Source organism: Solanum pennellii, chromosome 6, assembly GCF_001406875.1.
Source record: "Solanum pennellii chromosome 6, SPENNV200".
Lineage (NCBI taxonomy): Eukaryota > Viridiplantae > Streptophyta > Magnoliopsida > Solanales > Solanaceae > Solanum > Solanum pennellii.
The window spans coordinates 57,397,393-57,416,196 of record NC_028642.1 but is presented as its reverse complement, the minus strand read 5'-3'; the positions used below and the strand labels follow the sequence as shown (position 1 = coordinate 57,416,196).

Sequence of the window (18,804 nt, the reverse complement as noted above, 5' to 3'; positions counted from 1 at the left end):
TCTACCTTTAATGCAATTTAATACACTCGTCGTTTTCATAATTAACACACGTTCTTCACGACAATCATTAGAAACCAAAGTAAAAATAGTTGCAATATAATTTTCTTTTCTTTTTAGGTTAATTTTGTATATATATATTTTTTAAAAAATAACTAGTGTAACATTGATATTTAAAAAAAGAATTTTATAGCTCGTTTAAGAAGTGGGTTTAATTTTATTTTTATTTTTTCAAATAAAATGCATTTTGAAATGTATCTTATTATGGTCAGTAATATATATATATTTATTAAATTAAAAATTTGTATTTATATATAATATAATTTTTCAATAAATAACTCTCGAAACCCTTTGGACAAGATCTTTTTTATCTTTTGGTGCTAACTATCCTAGCATGGAAAAAGAAAATGTATAACTTCAACTTTCAAATAATATTATAATATTTACTACAAACCTTAATGCTTCCACCTACTCCCCTTTTACTCATAGACAGTAGAAGAGGAATATCATTGCAGCTGCTTAAACCCTCTTTCAGTATACACTTTCTTCTGATAATGGCTTCTGCAAATGGGATTCCCACTGCCTCTATCCTTTCTTCTTCCTCTAAACAGGTATATTTTTCTGATCTTCTTTGTTGGGATCTTTACACTTGTGATCTTTTTCTTATTTGTGGGGATCTGCATAAAGTTATGATCTTTAGCTGTTTTTTGGTCTATTGGGGTGTTAATGCAGGTGGGGTTGAAAGGAAGAAGGGTGAACCAATTGCAGGGACAGAAATTCAACAATAAGGCTTCAAAGAGCCGATTAGTAGTAAGGGCGAATGCTAAAGATATTGCATTTGACCAGAAATCAAGAGCTGCCCTTCAAGCAGGAATTGATAAGCTCGTTAATGTTGTCGGTGTCACTCTTGGTCCTAGGGGTATGTTTCCTAAGCTTCATCTTCCAAATCAATGGAAGTTCTTTTATTTTTATTTTCATGTAAAGTATCTTGCAATGAATGAAGTCATTTATCAGTGGTGTTTGGTTAGGAAAAAGTACAAGATTAAACTATAATACGTAGCGAATCGGAGAGTGCTTTGATGCAATTTTTGAGTATTGGAGATTAATAATAATGTCTTAGTGTTAGTTGTAACAAGTACATATGAAGTTTAAAGTTTAAGATAATTGTAAGGATAGATATTTTCCCTCTTCTGGAGGCGAAGACTTTAAACATGAGACATTTTGCAGATGTATCAATGTTATGTGTTTGTCATCCTTCCTGTGTGAAAGCACAGAGAAATGTGAAATTGCCAAAATATAACAAGGTAAAATTTTCATTTTTTCATCAAAAGAGACTTTCCTTTTGAAGCCAGAATTGATTTTCGTCCTCCAGCATTGCTGCAGGTTTCATGCTATACCAGTAAATCAGTCATTTATTTGATCAACTCTGTTATGATGCTTTTGTAATGCTTATTTCATATGAACTCTTGATGACCTGTTACTTTTCTATAGGGAGGAATGTGGTTTTAGACGAATATGATACCCCAAAAGTAGTGAACGATGGAGTCACGATTGCTCGAGCCATAGAGCTAGCTGATGCCATGGAAAATGCAGGCGCAACCCTTATCAGAGAGGTTCGTTATTTTCTTCCGTGAAGATCATTGTTGAACTTTTCCTGTATCTGGTTAATTGTACTAAAGACAGACAGTTAAAGAACGATTGTCACATTTATCACATTCCTTGATTTGTGTACTGAAACTTTGGAATTTATGGTGAAGGTTGCAAGCCTAACCAATGATGCTGCTGGTGACGGGACAACAACTGCATCTGTTCTTGCCAGGGAAATCATTAAGCATGGTCTTTTAAGTGTTACATCTGGTGCAAATCCAGTCTCTCTGAAGAGAGGCATTGACAAAACTGTTAATGCTTTGGTTGCAATGCTAGAACGGAGGGCTAGGCCTGTTAAAGGTCGTGATGACATCAAAGGTAATTAATTTTCCTTCTTTTGTTACGCTGGAATGGATAGCAATCAAGTATTTTGCAAATAATTGTCTTCCCACCAGCTATTGCTTCTATCTCTGCTGGAAATGATGATGAGATTGGAACCATGATTGCTGATGCAATTGACAAAGTTGGACCTGATGGTGTTCTATCGATTGAGTCATCCTCTTCCTTTGAAACCACTGTTCGTGTTGAAGAAGGGATGGAGGTATGCACCTACTTAGACGAGAATGTATTCTCCACAGTTTTTTTTTCTATTTGGTTGGTAGTTCAACTGTAATCAGTTAAGATCCAAGGTTTAGATGTCGTGGGTTCTGAGTTGAGAATGTGGGCTACAATATATATATATATATATGGATTATCATGTATATACATGGGTTTTGAGACAGAAACTGTGGGTTTTGTGCCGCTGGTGAACCCACGAACCCCACTATGGTTCTTGCACTGCCTGTAATATATGTTAATGCAAACTTTGGTCCGTTGTTTGCAGATTGATAAGGGATATATTTCCCCACAATTCATCACCAATCAGGAGAAACTAGTTGTTGAATTTGAGAATGCTCGAGTGTTGGTTACAGATCACGATATTTCAGCAATCAAGGATATTATGCCCCTCTTGGAGAAGGCAACTCAATTACGAGCCCCTCTACTCATTATTGCTGGAGAAGTAACTGGAGAAGCTTTAGCTACTCTTATTGTGAACAAGCTGCGAGGTATACTGAATGTTGCTGCCATCAGAGCACCTGGTTTTGGTCAAAGGAGGAAGGCTCTTCTTCAAGATATTGCCATTGTAACAGGTGGTTAAACTTGCCTGACCTAATTGTACCACTTTCCACAAAGTGATAATAGTATATTAGTTAAGAGTAAACTTGGTTGGAAGCTGCCTGTGTTTTGTCAGGCATATATTGAAGGCATTTGTCCAACGGAGATGTTCAGTTGTAAATGTTAGCATCATTCTGGTATGATTAGGTGTCTTCAGAATAATCTTAAAAGTAAAAAAAGAAAGTGAAAGCATATTATTGAACTATATCAATGGAGGAACCATAGTACATTGGCTTCAAAAAATGTCTTTTTCTTTTCCTCTTTTATTTTCTATTTTGGATGTGAGTTTGAGGAGGAAAGGGGGAAGAAGTTATACCTGATGCTGGTGGGATGTTAAGCCAGTAGAATTCTTAGATAATGTGTAGTTTTACTCTCCTTGAATTTATAAATTTTGCAGTTTCTTTAGCAATTCTGTTTTAAGCGAATCCCCTTAGTGCTATTATCCTTTCTGCTTTTCTTCGATAGTGGACTGAATTATTTTATCAAGCATCATGTCTCTAGTCTCAAATGCATCTACCTCACAAGGGAATATTTCCTGAAGTACTGATTGTGTATACTTGCAGGAGCCGAGTACCAGGCAGCTGATTTGTGTATGCCTGTTGAGAGTACCCCGGTCGAAGCACTAGGTTTTGCTAGAAAGGTGACTATCACCAAGGACTCAACAACCATCCTTGCTGATGATGTGTCGAAGGACGAGATACAGGCTAGGATTTCTCAGATTAAAAAGGAGTTGGACATGTCAGAATCAGTGTCGGACTCCGAGAAACTTTCTGAGAGAATTGCAAAGTTGTCTGGAGGTGTTGCTGTCATAAAGGTTGGTGCTGCAACAGAAGCTGAGCTTGAGGACCGCAAGCTTAGGATTGAGGATGCCAAAAATGCAACTTTCGCTGCAATTGAAGAGGGAATTGTACCTGGTGGTGGTGCTGCGTTGGTTCATCTATCAAATTATGTTCCTGCCATTAAGGACAATCTGGAAGATCCTGATGAGAAGTTGGGCGCTGACATTGTGCAGAAGGTAAACAATGCTCAAGTTACTTCAATCAAGAAGTTCTCTTGTTATTTTGTTTTATTTTTGTGAGTATGCTACCTATTAAATTATAATTATGGCACCTTGGTAAGTCTTTTATAGTAATGTAACCATTTCCAATATAATTGATTGGTGAGCTAATAGCCGTACTCTAGAAATTCAGATCATAATCTGTTTGATTGGAGAAATTTGGGTTTTTAGTCATCTGTGCTAGAGAATCAACTGAACAGTATCTCTTGACTTAGTGGCTTTAGCAACTTTTCTATAGTAAATGGATTGTACTGTAATGTTAATATTGAGAGGAGTAGCTAACTTCTAATCAACTCACTATCTGTTGGTGGAAGGATCAAGAACTTGCAATGTGTTAGGGCATGAGCTAACTTCTAGGACATAATCTTATTGGGAAACATACACTGAACAACAGATGATGACTTCGGGTGGTATTATTTGAATTTGGGAACGGGAAAGCAGTGACAACACAGGATAACGCGCAATTAGACATGAATGTACTGAACACTTGCTGCATATGTAGTAGCATATCATTTTCTTATCCTTTATTATGGTCGATAATTGAACAAAAATCATGTGCAAAACAAATAGTTCGTAACTAGTGAAAGCCTGTTTAACAGTGTGCATTTGGATGAATCTCTTGCCAAGTACAATTTAAGTTTCTTGTTTCTTCTTCTTCTTCGTTTTTGTTCTTTTTTAAAGTTTAATTGTGGTTGCAGGCATTAGTAGCTCCGGCATCTTTGATTGCTCAGAATGCTGGGGTTGAAGGGGAAGTAGTAGTGGAGAAGATAAAGGGCAGCAAATGGAAGATGGGTTACAATGCAATGACCGACAAGTATGAGGATTTAGTAGAAGCTGGTGTCATCGATCCAGCCATGGTAACAAGATGTGCCTTGCAGAATGCAGCCTCAGTTGCAGGAATGGTTCTCACTACTCAAGCGATTGTCGTGGACAAAAAAATGCCTAGTGCACCAGCATTTGCTCCTCCACAAGGACTTCCCATGATGTAACCGATACTTATACAGTAGTAGTCAGGTAAAAGATTAGTGTTGATCAGGCTTCAAGGACTAAAAGAGAAGGCCATGTTATTTTCAACTGGTTCTCTAGCTGTAATGTGAGCTCAGATAAAAAGTACATTGCTAGTGGGATTAGCTGTGAACTTACTCCCTCTAAGACTAATAAAATATTAAGTTATTCACATGCCTTTCCGTGAAGTTTATGAACTGTTTCTTCTGTGGTTTACTTGTTTGATCATTGACAGTAGGAGATAAAGAGAATTTAGAGTTTGGAAGAAAAAGTTAGTTAGACAGGAGCTTCAAAATTTCAAGTTGATCACCTATGCAAGTGAATTGTTAGAAGTGTGCAAGACATGTATTGCAAACTTAGTCATTTTTTGCTGTTAATTGGACATAATAAAATGATAAATTCATGTGAAAATACATGTTAATTAATATGATAAGTAACGACTACGCAGAATATATCTCTATTGGTGGAGTCAAAAGGAATCGAAATTCAAGACTCCATAAAGATTTTATGCTCAAATGACAGTTTTAGTGCAAGGACATTGTTTGGCAGCAAGTAGCAGAGTCAAATCTAACATCGATCAGTAAGAACAAAGTATGAGCATTTGCTAATCACTACGAAAACTTTAAAGACTTTGAACTGAATGACATCTATGCTGTAGAACTTGTTGATGCAAATGATCCAGGATTGGCAATATGCAGGGAAATTCCCTTCGTATTTCTCTTAAGAGAAGCTCGTGCAGCTCTAGAATGTTTTAACTGACAAGCAAAGGTGTTACCGATTAGCTGGAAGTAATTTCCAAGTTTGGTGGTTCCATGACCAGAGATGGTAACATTGCTGTTGCTTCACCATCTATAACCAGAGGACCATCACGTTTGATACATTTTGTTGACAGCTTTGCGCTGGATCAGAAAGAGCAACACAATTAGGAGCTACAAAATACATACTTCATGTCGGTATCAATCTTCAGCCAAGAGGTACTACTTACATGTACTTGTTTTTGATTTGTCTGATGCTTACTGCCTGTACCTCAGCAATGATCTCGTCTCCTATATAAACAGGTAATTTGAAGTGCAAGGTTTGTGAAACATAGATAGCTCCTGGCTGGAGAAATTACCAAATAAAAAGAGTTAGATTTACACTAACTGATTCTTCAACATAAAACTAGTTCCCCATTCAACAGTATGCATATTTAGCTAGTTTATTTAAGCTATATACACAAAAAAAGTTTAAAGATCGTTAAGCTACCTGCATACATTAACCGATTTCAGTTGGTTAGTACCTTCTTTTCGACATGAACAATTAACAGTTACTACTTCTACATAACCTTTAAATAATCAAAATGTTAAAAACATGTTTATCTTTATCATGAAGTTGTGGATTTCGATTAGATATACGAATAGATCAACCTCTAGACTAAACAATCTAAAAACTTACAAAATGGGCAGCAATAATCCTGGGAAATAAGGAAGCAACAAGCATCCCAGGAACAAGGCAGTCAGTGAAACCAGCATTCTTGGCGCATTCAGCATCAAAGTGCAATGGATTGGCGTCATGGGTCAGCTTAGAATACCCAAGAACATCATCATCTGTAAATGTCCTAGCTTGCTTCAAAACGCTTCCGATTTTAAGCAAATTCGAAGAAGCGGAAGACGAGGAAAAGACATGTGAAGATGAAAAGAGACGTTTCATAAGCATCTTCCACAAACTTCAAAGACAATGGACAATTCGTCTTCAATGTGGTAAAGCAGGTAGGGTACCAGCTTCCACCTGTAGGTAAAGATCAAATGATACAGTTAACTGAACGCACTTCAAGATTTTATTGATCACGAACAGATAAAGAACAATTAAGAGGTACTATTTGAATGTGAGGGCTCTTTGAAACAAATCATCAAACAGTTTGTGTGCAGTCTGAGGCTTGGAATATTCTCAGTTCATTGTACCAATAGCTAGGTCAGAAAATCGATCATTTAGTCCTTTATAACTACATGAAAAACACTCCAACTTTAAATGTATGGAAAAATTATTATTTTAGTTGTCAAAAAAAATAAATTTGTTCTTCGAATCACTTAATTGGTCTAGAGGATAATTATCATAAGAATGACCCAATATCAATTTCTCCTTGATAACTTTTGAGTTGAGTCTTTCGCATAAAGCTTGCATAGTATAACTTATATTAGAGTCGTTTACAGGCTTTTACACACTGGGGTTTACTAGCAGCGGCAAGTTATGTGGGTTTTAATAAAAAATAAAGATCGATGCCACACTTTTCAGCTGTATACGGATCGGAGGCGCTTGGTAGGAAAATGAATACCTTTATGATGATCCAATCACGAATACTGTTACAACCATTCACAAGGCATACCGAAAGCAGTGTGCTGACTGCTGCCAACTGTGTGGGCTCTAAGGAGATGTTTCAACTGATTCAGAGGTGTTAAAAAGTCAAAATTATAAGATTACAATAAAAAATAAAATCACTTTAGGTTGAGGTTGAGGCGTGTAATTCAAGTCTATTGCAACAAATCTTTTCAATCGTCTAGCTAGCAATAGTTCTTTCGACTTGATCCCTTATTGAGGATATAACATTCTAATCACAAATTATAACTCAACAAATTCGAAATAATAGTTGAGTCCAAAACTTTACAAAAAGAAATTAAACACCTCCTTTTAACAGATGAGAACTCTCTTTTTGATTAATTTTTAGGGATAATGCACAAGTACCCCTCAATCTATAACCAAAATCTCAGAGACACACTTATACTATACTAAGGTTCTATTACTCTCGAACTTATTTTATTAATAATTTTCTACCCCTTTTCGGCTTACATGGCACTACCTTGTGGGCCCAACACTGTTTGACTTTTCGTTTTCAAACTAGTGTCACGTAGGCCAAAAAGGAGTTGAAAATTACGTATAAAATAAGTTCAGGGGTAATAGGATCTTAGTATAATATAAGTGTATATCTGAAATTTCGAGCATAGATTGAGGGGTATTGTGTATTTTCCTTAATTTTTATGTACTCTCTATTTTCTTGTACTCAAAACAGAAGACAACTGCTTTGAAGTTGAGGAATTCTTCTTAACAATGAATAGTAAGATAATGAGTATTAAATAGAGAAGATAAATGACTTCAGAGTTACATAAGTCACAAGAATGGAGGAAGAATAATGAGATTTCACTATGGAGAAATAATGGCCATGGTTAACCACTACACATTCTCCCAGGAAACACAACGGACAACAATTACATGAACTCAACGTTCTCAGCAACATTAATCATAATGAAGAATGGCAATTAAGGCAAATGATAATAAAGATGTCATCAACTGACAAAAAGAAGTAAGGCATTAAAATGTATAGTTAGGCAGTTCTCGAAAACTTCTGGATCAGTAGAAAAGGCTCGGCCAGTTTACACATTTAAGTGTCGATGGCAAGCCCTCTAGACCTCACCTGTGGATAACACTGAATATATTATTGTTTTGTTGACGACAATCACAACTTAGATCGTTGAATTTGGAACAGAATAGGGACGGACACCTATGTATGGACCTCTGCAAAGCTAAACCAATCAATCTGCAAATTGGCCATTTTGGGATCAGCGCTTGGCCCAGTGATGCTGGTGCAGTTATGAGGATGATAGATCCAAACGAATTCTGGATTCGGTATGTCAAATTTGACATCATACATTTTGGTTTTAATTTCTAACTGAATATTTTGTACCTTTTAGTCTACCATTTAAATCATTATACTTTCCGTGCTCACTCTCAATGATCATTATACTACAGAATTCAGTTTTGCTTAATGCACACGGTTGGAAACAGGGGCCGGATTTAGCAAGGCTCATGAGGTGTCACGTGACACTGCTTCGTAGTTTTGTTTTACGACTAAACTTGTGGCACTAATGCACAAAGTTGGAACTTGGAAGGCTCAGTAGATGAGAAGTGTATTGATCTTGCCATTCAGGGGATGAACAGAAGTATAAAAGAAATACTCATCAATCACTTGTTAAGTTTCAAACGACTCTTCATTTTGCCTTTTAAAACATTGCTTCCTCGTGAGTTCAAACTTCACCACGGTGTAACATCAAAACTAAATTAACCCATTCCATAATAGAATTCTAGTGCTTATTCCATTTAAGTGGAAACACGTCCGCGTCAAGTCAAAAAGAATGATCTTAGTATATACGATTTAACACGAAGTTTAATTAAGAAAATATATAAGAAACGTTTTAATTTTGTGATGTTAAATAAAAATTATATCAATGTACCGAAATATTATTTAATCTCAGAAATTTAAATATGTTACGTAAAAAATTGAAACTAAAATGACGTTTAGAAAAGAAAAGGATCGTTCGTTTCTGAACAAGGAAATAATAAGACATTCAAATTTATTTTATTTTTTTCTTGGAGAAATGTCATATGTATCACATTATTTTTATGCAGCAACAAGCAAGTTGCACCTGATAGGAAATACGTGTTTCTAATTTGGCCATCAACTCATATATCGTGATATTTCTTGATAAGGACCTCATGAATCTTTATTTACAAATGGACCACCAAACTTTTAAATGGACCACTATAGTCCTATTAATTACTGCAGCTCCCCTTCATTTTCTAAAGTTGTTACCAATTTGTGGACGTAAAATGTCAAAAGGACAATAAAAATATATTATCATGTCTCTTTTGATACATTTTGCATCGACTATTTTTGTTACGTGGCTTATTGTCCATTTTAATAATAGTGATCCCCACCCCCTCTAAATTAAACATACACGCAGAAAAAATCAAAGGAATAACTCATGAAATTATGAGGAAAAAAAAAAAGAAAAGAAAGAAAGCTACGTTTGTTGTATTGGTACATGGAATTATTATTAATTGAGACATATTAGTGGAGCTAGCATTTGGTTCTTTCAAGGTTGTACGTTTTGTTTTCTGAAATTCCGTGGGAAAAAAAAATTGAAGAGAAAAGTATTGAATTGAAATTTCTGGTTTGCCACGTGATATAATAAGTGATCTTAAAATTTGTAGGAGTATAAGATTTTTGATAAAAATTTGAAAGAAGAGTTGAAAACACCACTAAACTTGACAAGAATTTAAAAGTGAATTTTATTTCATGTTGTAAGATTGGAGTGTAATTAAATTCAGTTAGTCAAATAAAAAGATAAGTTTTAAGACCATCAAATAGTTCAAAAATAAAATTAATAATTCACGTCGAATTTATGGATAAAGAAAAAAAGACATTTGGAAAGTTTGAAGGGAAGGAAATTGCATCTAATTTTAGATATATATAGTTGAGTGAGTTAATTGAAATGTGAAGTGAAAGTGAAATACCAATGGAGGAAAATGAATTACTAATATTCTGGCAACAAGTGGAATGAAAAAGACAGATTAAGAATCTAAAAGAAAAGTCTGAGACAATGACATGAATCGAATTCATTTTACATTTTTCGCGAAAAAGTTAACCGTTATATTTATTTGTTAGATTGAATTTTCTTCATAAAAAGTTTAATTCTGTCACAAAGATTTCTTAGTATAACTTGATCTTTTTTCACATGAACAATGTATAGAAATTAAGCTGTTCAGGGAGATAATTGTCCGGATTTAGGCCTTTAATTTTAGCCCATGATTCTAAAAATCCATAAAGCTCAGGTCAAATTAAGAAGGGTAACTTTCACTTATAGCAAACAAAAAATTCATATTTGTATGCTATAGCAAATTTTGCATAATTGCACTCCATAGCAAACATAAAACTGTATAATTTGCTATACATATTCAATTGTATAATTCGCTGGCCTAAATTGTATAATTCGCTGGCCTATTTCGCTGCAATTATATAATTTGTTTTGCATACAGTTGAATCGAATTAAAATGTATGTATATTGCATAATTATAAGTGTATAGCAAGAAGATATATGTTTTTCTCGCTTTATACAAAAACAGAAACACAATATATACACTTCTGTTGTATAAAGCTAGAGAAAATTGTATTTCACTGCAATTGTATAATTCGCAATTGTATAATTCGTTGGCCTTTTTCTCTGCAATATTTGAAGTAAAATGTTTGTAAATTGTATAATTAAGTGTATAACACGAAGATATATATTTTTGCATGTATATATACAATTTTCTCTCGCTTTATACTAAACAGAAACAGAATTATACACTTCTGTGTATAAAGCGAGAGAGGCGAGCGAGAATGGAGAGTGGCGAGCGAGATTTTTGGGAGAGAGACGCTGGCAAATTTTAGCTAATGTTTGCTATGGAGTACAATTAAATCAAACCCTAGTTATTCCATTTAATTTAGGTTATTAGTTTGCTATTATATACAATTTTCCCAATTAAGATTAATCACAATTAGGGTGTAATAGTAGCATTTTTGGAAATGTAGCTCATTGGGATCTTCCCCCTACCAAATAAGTTTTTTTATGATGTCGATGGCGAATGATCTTGAATTTTTTAACTTTGAACTTTGTTTAATCGATGTGCAAAATTTCAAGCTTAATTACCTTTGGCCTTCAAAATTTGTGCACTGAAACAAACAAGAGCCAAAAGTTTAAGACTACTAGCTTTCAACTCCCTTCGAGGTCTCTTTCTTGAGAAGCTTTTTCAAAATGGATTGATATCGTGAGGTGATAAATATTTATTTAATTTTATATTTATATCAAATTAATTAAATTATTTAATTATAATAAATCATAATAATTTAATATAAACACTCCATACAAGTAATTTTATAATCGTCATCTTTTTATTACATGTAATATGTATTGACCGTCTATTAGGCTTGCAATATATTTTCTTATTGGACTGAGTTTTCATGTGCAAATATTTCCATGAGATGCATAACCATTATTGAACTGAATTTAGTTTTGCTTGCAATAGTTGCTTTATAAATGTATAGCGACAGGTATAATATAATTATATAGTTCAATATAAACTTAGCTGGCCGATTAATAAGAGAAAATTTTAAAATATGTTTGATGTTTTCTTTCATCAACAATCATAAAGATCTAAGATTTATACGTCAATGCACTCCTCAAAAGTAAAATAAATAAATCTACATGTATGACTTATTTTCATCATCATCAACAACAACAAAAATAAATCAATTGGAAGAATATTCCATGAAACAAGCAATTGACACAACACAAATAATATTTTGCATCAATAAATATCCATATTAACAAAAAACTCTAAAATATTTATTGTCGTTTGATTTGACGTCGCTTTAGATTATACAGACATTTATAGAAGGTGTTAAAAACTTCTAGTAAAACATATTTAACGACAATTAAACTATTACATCAATTAATTGCTTTTAAAAATCATTTTTAATATAGTAAAAAATACGAAGTTTGCTTCTCTTCTTCTTCTTAGAAGACCAAGTAAGTTTGAAACGCAAAAGTTAATTAAATAGTCAAGATTCACTGTTTATTTATTTTTTTAGCAGCACAATTACATATATTATACATTTGCCCGTATTTTTAGTTGAAACAATTGGGTGGACGGACGGCAACTTAGGTCAGTTCTTTAAAAAAGAAAGGCCATTAGGTAACTAAAGCTCTTTTCTTCATTATTAAGACATGAATTAAATTAGATTAAGATATACAGATCCAAATATATTTGAAAATTTATCAAATATTTAATTGTAAATCCAATTAATATTACAAATTAATTTGAGATTATTGTAAAAATTCATGAATTTCAAATCTCGAATCTGCTCTGCTCTGCTCTCCTTCATGAGTACCTGCTGAGAGAATAACCAAAGATCTATGCACTTCTTTTTCTAAAATGATATTTAATTTGAAACTCATTCTAATCAGTCTTAAAAGAGTTGTGCCTAATTATTAATTTTTATATTAAAAAAAGAAGAAGATAAAACTAAGAGAATCTAAATTCAGTAGCTCTAACTTGAAAAAACAGATTAACAACAATGAAATTCAGCTACAAGAACATGAAAAAGTTCCAGAAAATATAGATTCATACGAATAAAGAACTAGGAAGTATACTTACAAGTTCCTGATCTAAGAAATATATAGATCATTTCTTGATTCATGCCGTACTAATTTTTTCTGTATCGTTCCAACGCTCTGATTGCAATAGTCGTTTATTGCAGATGCAGCATCATCAAGATTCTCATGAGTTTCAAGTAGCCAGCCATTAATTTCATTAATTATATAACCAATTTGCAACTTTTCATGTGAATCTTGATTATGCTACATACGCAAACAACGACTGTAAGAAAAATATTTTTTTTTATCTATATTTGTATATATTATGTGATTATATATGCCACATATATATATATATAGGAGGAGACTAAACGTGTGGCTCTAATGCCTATGCTACGAGGGTATCAAACATTTAGAATCTACTAACTGCTGTTTTCGTAATTTTCAAAAAACAAGAAGAAGAAAACAAAACCAAACTCTATTTAATTTGTTTAGAAAGAGAAATATTTTTCTCCGTCTCATATTAGTTGTCTATTTTCCTGTTGAACACGAGAAATCATTAAAAAAAAGAAGATGATAATTTTAGTACTAATTTACAAAAATCTTTTTTAACTTTACAAACTTGTTTACACTTTTATTAGATTAATATGGTTAATGATATTTGAAATTTTAAATTTGAATGTTGCTATTATTTTATATAGCTATTTAATATTAAACATAATATGGAAAAATCCTCATAATTTATTGAAATAAACAGTAAAATGAAACAATATTTGATATGATATGAAAGGATCATATGAAGACTACTGATTCCTTTTCATGGTATTTGGACTAGACCTTGTTTAATCACGGATTACGACATCTATTGACCCCATTCCCTTTTTACAATAATTAGCAACATAAATTATTAATTAAAAAACAATTAGTCGATAATATATATAATTGAAGTTGAAATAAAGAAAACATACTTCAATTTTTTCAATAATCCATAATTTCAGAAAAAGGAATATAAAATTCAAGATGACGCAATGTCTATTGAGTTTTTCTGTTATTGCCTTTTGCATAAAACTTACTTTGAAATCTAAAAGAATTAAATTTACTGTTAATAAGAATGACTGATGTACATTTTTTTAATATAAGTGTGTTAAATTTAAATATGATAAATAAAAAAAAATTAAAAAAAATTAGTATATATATGTATTTGTATAAAAGTATTTCTCACTTACCACGACAACTAATATGTATTCTACCTCGATCATTAAATTATTTAACTACACTAAGTTGATACAATTGAATGTAGGTATTTGCACTAGTAAGTTTTTATCGTTTAAAATATCTTTATATTTTGGTCATTTATTTTATTTTGCTTATTGTATTTTTTTTGTTGCTTATTTTTTCATCTTTTTTATTTATTTATGATTTGAACTACAATTTTAAAATTAAAATTGAACAATATTTAATATTGGATCAACTTCCTCTGGTGGATTTGCTCAGTGTTAGTTATCTTTAGAACAACTTGGCCACCTAAATGGCGGCCCCATGTCCGTACAGTCTGAGCTTTCATTTCGTGGACCTCACACACCTTTTTTAAATTTATTTCAAAATTAACAACAAAAAAGAAAAAGGAAAAAGAAACCCTACTTTTATAGGCCAAGCATTTGTCAAACAGAATCTAAAGCACATCCCTCTTTAACTAGCATGCATATGCATGTATATCGAAAATTTATTAGAAATAATATTTTTTTATAAAAATTAATAAATATTATATATTTTTTAACGTTTTAGATTTCACCTATTAAATGTTATTGTGATTTAATGTATAAAATTTGCATATTATTATTAACAAATTTTAGTTTATATATTTTTTTTAAAAAATAGATTGCGAATAAAATGGTGACACGATAAAATGAATAAGGTAGTGAGAAAAGATCTTTTTGGTCCCAATATTTGTAGTAGTTGGTAAGAAAAAGGAGTTCACCATTGAATTGGCGGAAATAATTTGGTGAGGGCCAAAGATAAAGTGGTCTTTCTATCAATATGATTTAGTAGGGAATAGAGTTCACGTGGGATGCACGTGGGTTTGTGTGAAGAACATGAGGTTCTATGGCCCAAACTCAAATTTTTACATTGGATTTGGAATAATACATCCATTCCCATTGGGATATTGTGGGTAACGTGTACTTGCAACCAAAGTATATTGAACCAGGATTTTCAATAAGGGGTTCAAAACTTGTAAAAGTAGGTAGCTGAAGGGGGTTCAACATTTACTATATATACATATAAATTTATTCTAACCATGTATAAATAATGTAGTTTTTCGCCGAAAGGGTTCGAATGAACCCCCTTCACTAAGGCTTAGTAGCTCCGCCCCTGTATATACACCATAATTTATAAGTTTTGTTATTATTTTCCTTTTTTCGCAATATATAATTGTTAGGATCGAATCCACGCACACACACTTCTTGAATGAAGAACACAAGAACTTTCAAGAGAAAGAGATGAGAGATCTAGAGAGAGAAACCAATATTTCGTGGTAACACCCCGTGAGTAAACTTCCACAGCGATGGGGTATATATATTAATAAATCAGAGTATTTTTTATTACGTGTTGTTTCATAATAATCTTAGTCAGATGAAATGAAAAATTAAAATCATGTAGCAAGAAGAATGATTTTCAATTTCATAGTAGAAAATATATCAGGTGATCATGAAAGAAAGATCAAGTAAGTGTTAGGACCGAAAATAAGCAGGTGTAAATGCGTAAGCTAGCAAAGCAAACCTCGAAAGACCACGAGTAAGAAGACAACGAGAAATATACCAAAAGACACAAAGATTTAACGTGATTCGGTCAATCGACCTACGTCCACAGAGGAGATGAGCAATCTGTTGGGTTATCCCACATCGGAAGTGGAAGGGGCTGGTGGTCAATTTATAAGTGTGAGGGAAAGCCTCAACCTTTGAGCTAGCTTTTGGGTTGAGAAGGCCCAAGACCACCCAACACAATCCACTATAAATATGAGAGTACAAAATACAGAGGGAAACAACCTCAACCAATTCTCACACAAGTGATAACGTATCAAGCTTGTGACCCATAAATTCTCCCCCTAACCAAAACTCTCAAAGCCCTTAAAGACTACATTGTGAAATGTTGATTAAGTTAGAAGGAACATACCTCTATTTATAGAGTCCTAAACCTTTTCCTATCAGAAAAAAGGATTAGTCAATCCAAAACCTTATCCTAAAAGGAAAACCTATTTATGGTAAGAAATCAGGGCAAATAAAACCCAACAGTAAGATGTAACTAGATAGTAGATTAGATTATTATTATTATTATATATTTTAGACCTTAGCTCAATGAAAAACATATATTACTATTGAAATATGAAATAATTGTATAATTTTAGATCAAAAAATGTGATTCCATATATGAACGACTAGTAATTACTGTGAGGTCCAATTCCTGACACGAGGGGACACCAAAGTTCTTTGCCCTTTCATGAGGCTAAATCTTCTAGATTTTTTTTTTCAAACATTTGAATGGTGAAAATATATCGCTTGTAAAATAAATTATTGATATCTGATTGAATTAATTGAGTTATATAAAAATGAGATTCAAATCTACTATACGTCGGGGCATAAAACCCGTCGTCGTCTTTATATTAGGAAAAGAAGAAAAAAATAAAATTAATATGTTCAATTGTACGTAGTAGGTAAGCTGCGGAAAAAGATTATTTTAAAATCGTCGGCTGCATATAATATAAATAAATAGAGAAGAAGTGGGAGAATGGAGTCTGATAGAGGGAGCTGAGCGCTCAAATTTTTATTATCACGTAATTTAATAAAATAAAATAAATTATAAATTTAAACATATGATCTATATATATTAATTTGGTATAAATATATAAATAAATTTTACTTTAATTACCAAATTTTTATTTATTTAAAAGTTGAGATATAAAAATAGTTTAACTGATATTTTTATTTATTGCATTTCTATAACAAATTACCTAGAAAACTATTAGCTAGTGGAGTGTTTTGTCCTTCAAGATTTTCTTTAGTTTATTACCAATAAATAATAAATATGCTTGTGGAATTATTTGGTAAAAAGTGATTCAATTAAGTATTAACCATCCTTAAGAAAACTGACTGATATATATATATATATATATATATATATATGTAAAGACAAAAATGAATCCAATNTGATATATATATATATATATATATATATATATATGTAAAGACAAAAATGAATCCAATAAAAAAACATTAATTTATTTAAATTTTAATAATATTTTGCAGCTCTTGGTACCAAGATTCTAAAACTCTAAATTTTAATATTTCATGAATAATAATTTATATGACATATTTTTTTTAATGTCCCACAAAAATTTCATATTACTCTAAATGAAAAAATTAATTTTAACTTTTTTTTCTTTACCCTTAAATGATAAGATTTTTAAGATCATGATAATTTTTTTAAAAAAACAAAAAAACTATTTTTTTAAAAAAAATCACATGAATTGAAACTAAAACAGTCATTTAAATGTCTGTCTTAATAAACAATAAAACTCCAAGCTTATACGGTCCAACTAATTACTCCTATTTTTTATCAAACTAAAAGCATATGCATGTGAATCATTTAAACAAAACAATGATGAGAGAAAAAAATATCATAACGTTAATATGTATGCGGGTACCCACAGCTAATTTTGGTTCTTTATTCATCCATTAAATATGGACTTAATTAGTTATTTGGGCGGCGTCATTATTTCTTTGGGTATTTCCCTTGCGTTTAGATATTTAATAACACAATTGACATGTAGGATGTTTACTGGCATACACGTTTTTTTTGTTTTAAAAAAATAAAATAAAATTTTTGATGAGTTCCATGTTTTTCAGATTTTTTTAGTTTTTCTCAAATTTCTGTGTTCAAATAATAAAGACGAAAAGCGAAATGGTCCGATGAATTCTATACTTGTTCACGTTTGTATTATAAATCCTTTTATTTTATTATTTACCAAATGAATTCTTATACTTGATAAAATACACTTTATCAAATTTCTTTTATCATTGATCAAATTTACTTGACATTAAAGTGATTGAGTTGGCGAGAGAGTGTGATTACACGCATCTGAAGGCAAGCGAACGTCATATTTAAACTTAAAATATTTTTTTAAAAAGAATCGTCTTCTTTCCTGAAATCCACCAACTTTTTTGTTGTTATTCCCATCCTTGCCCCAACTTCATTTTCTTCTTTCTCCACACCTACTGCCATTAGAGGTGTCAAAATGGCTGGCCCAATCCAACCTAGCTCAACCCTAATGGGCTAGAGAGTTAAATGGGTTGGGGCGGGCTGGCCCTTTCAAATAAAGGACCGATAAAATAGCGACCCAATCCAGCCCTAAGCGGGCCACGGATTGGTACGGGTTGACCATTCAACCAAAAAATAAACAATATTACTTCTATAAAGAGTATTGAATGTTGACGTCTATGAACACGACATCAATTCATATAAAAATTCATTTATCAATCACAAACTTCAGTGAATATTTACAAAAATACATTTATGAATCACAAATTTAAATGAATACTTACAAAAATAAATAATAGCCAACGTAAGATTTAGCGGATAAAATGTTGATCATTTCATCATTTCTCTCACAAAAACTAGCTGATTTAAAAGATCTCCAGCAACACAAGGCAGTCTAAATACTTAACAAATCTAAATTTCTAAATATTACATGACTCATTAATTAATGTTTTACAACTCCGCTTCTATTTTCACCATCGATCACATTTGAATCAACATGTGATATTATTTTCTTAAGAAGTTCATCTCCATTTACGATTCACCATGCAAGATGATATTGCAAAATACTTGATTTTTTATTTTTCAAAATATTTATTCATAAAATCTTTACAAATAAAACACTATTAAAAATATATAAAAATATTTTAAAAATTAATAGTCCACGGGCTGACCTCAGAGGCTTGC

The 18,804-nt window shown here is 32.1% G+C and overlaps 2 protein-coding genes and 1 long non-coding RNA gene across 5 annotated transcripts; 1 reads left to right on the top strand and 2 right to left on the bottom strand.

The window, feature by feature from the left end:
- The first annotated feature begins 440 nt into the window (after window positions 1-440).
- LOC107023518 (ruBisCO large subunit-binding protein subunit alpha, chloroplastic-like) lies at window positions 441-5,049 on the top strand. Its single transcript, XM_015224232.1, has 8 exons — window positions 441-608; window positions 730-916; window positions 1,489-1,610; window positions 1,755-1,962; window positions 2,040-2,185; window positions 2,468-2,774; window positions 3,363-3,814; window positions 4,555-5,049. The coding sequence occupies exons 1-8, from the start codon at window positions 456-458 to the stop codon at window positions 4,843-4,845; spliced, it is 1,866 nt and encodes a 621-aa protein (XP_015079718.1). The 5' UTR covers window positions 441-455; the 3' UTR covers window positions 4,846-5,049.
- Window positions 5,050-5,302: 253 nt separating this feature from the next.
- LOC107021862 ((R)-specific enoyl-CoA hydratase) lies at window positions 5,303-7,427 on the bottom strand. 3 transcript variants are annotated; one of them, XM_015222581.2, is made up of 4 exons: window positions 7,173-7,427; window positions 6,296-6,628; window positions 5,847-5,962; window positions 5,303-5,760 (listed from the first exon to the last, which is right to left on the bottom strand). In XM_015222581.2, exons 2-4 carry the CDS (start codon window positions 6,554-6,556, stop codon window positions 5,640-5,642), a joined length of 498 nt encoding a protein of 165 aa, XP_015078067.1. In that variant the 5' UTR covers window positions 6,557-6,628; window positions 7,173-7,427; the 3' UTR covers window positions 5,303-5,639. The 3 variants fall into 3 exon arrangements, with proteins under 3 accessions (XP_015078067.1, XP_027773590.1, XP_015078068.1); XM_027917789.1 differs by lacking the exon at window positions 7,173-7,427 and adding an exon at window positions 6,717-7,137; XM_015222582.2 differs by lacking the exon at window positions 7,173-7,427 and having other exon boundaries at window positions 6,296-7,137.
- Window positions 7,428-12,475: 5,048 nt separating this feature from the next.
- Window positions 12,476-13,223, bottom strand: LOC114077665. Its single transcript, XR_003579019.1, has 2 exons — window positions 12,869-13,223; window positions 12,476-12,605 (listed from the first exon to the last, which is right to left on the bottom strand). It is a non-coding gene; the product is annotated as an uncharacterized LOC114077665 (long non-coding RNA).
- Window positions 13,224-18,804: the final 5,581 nt, after the last annotated feature.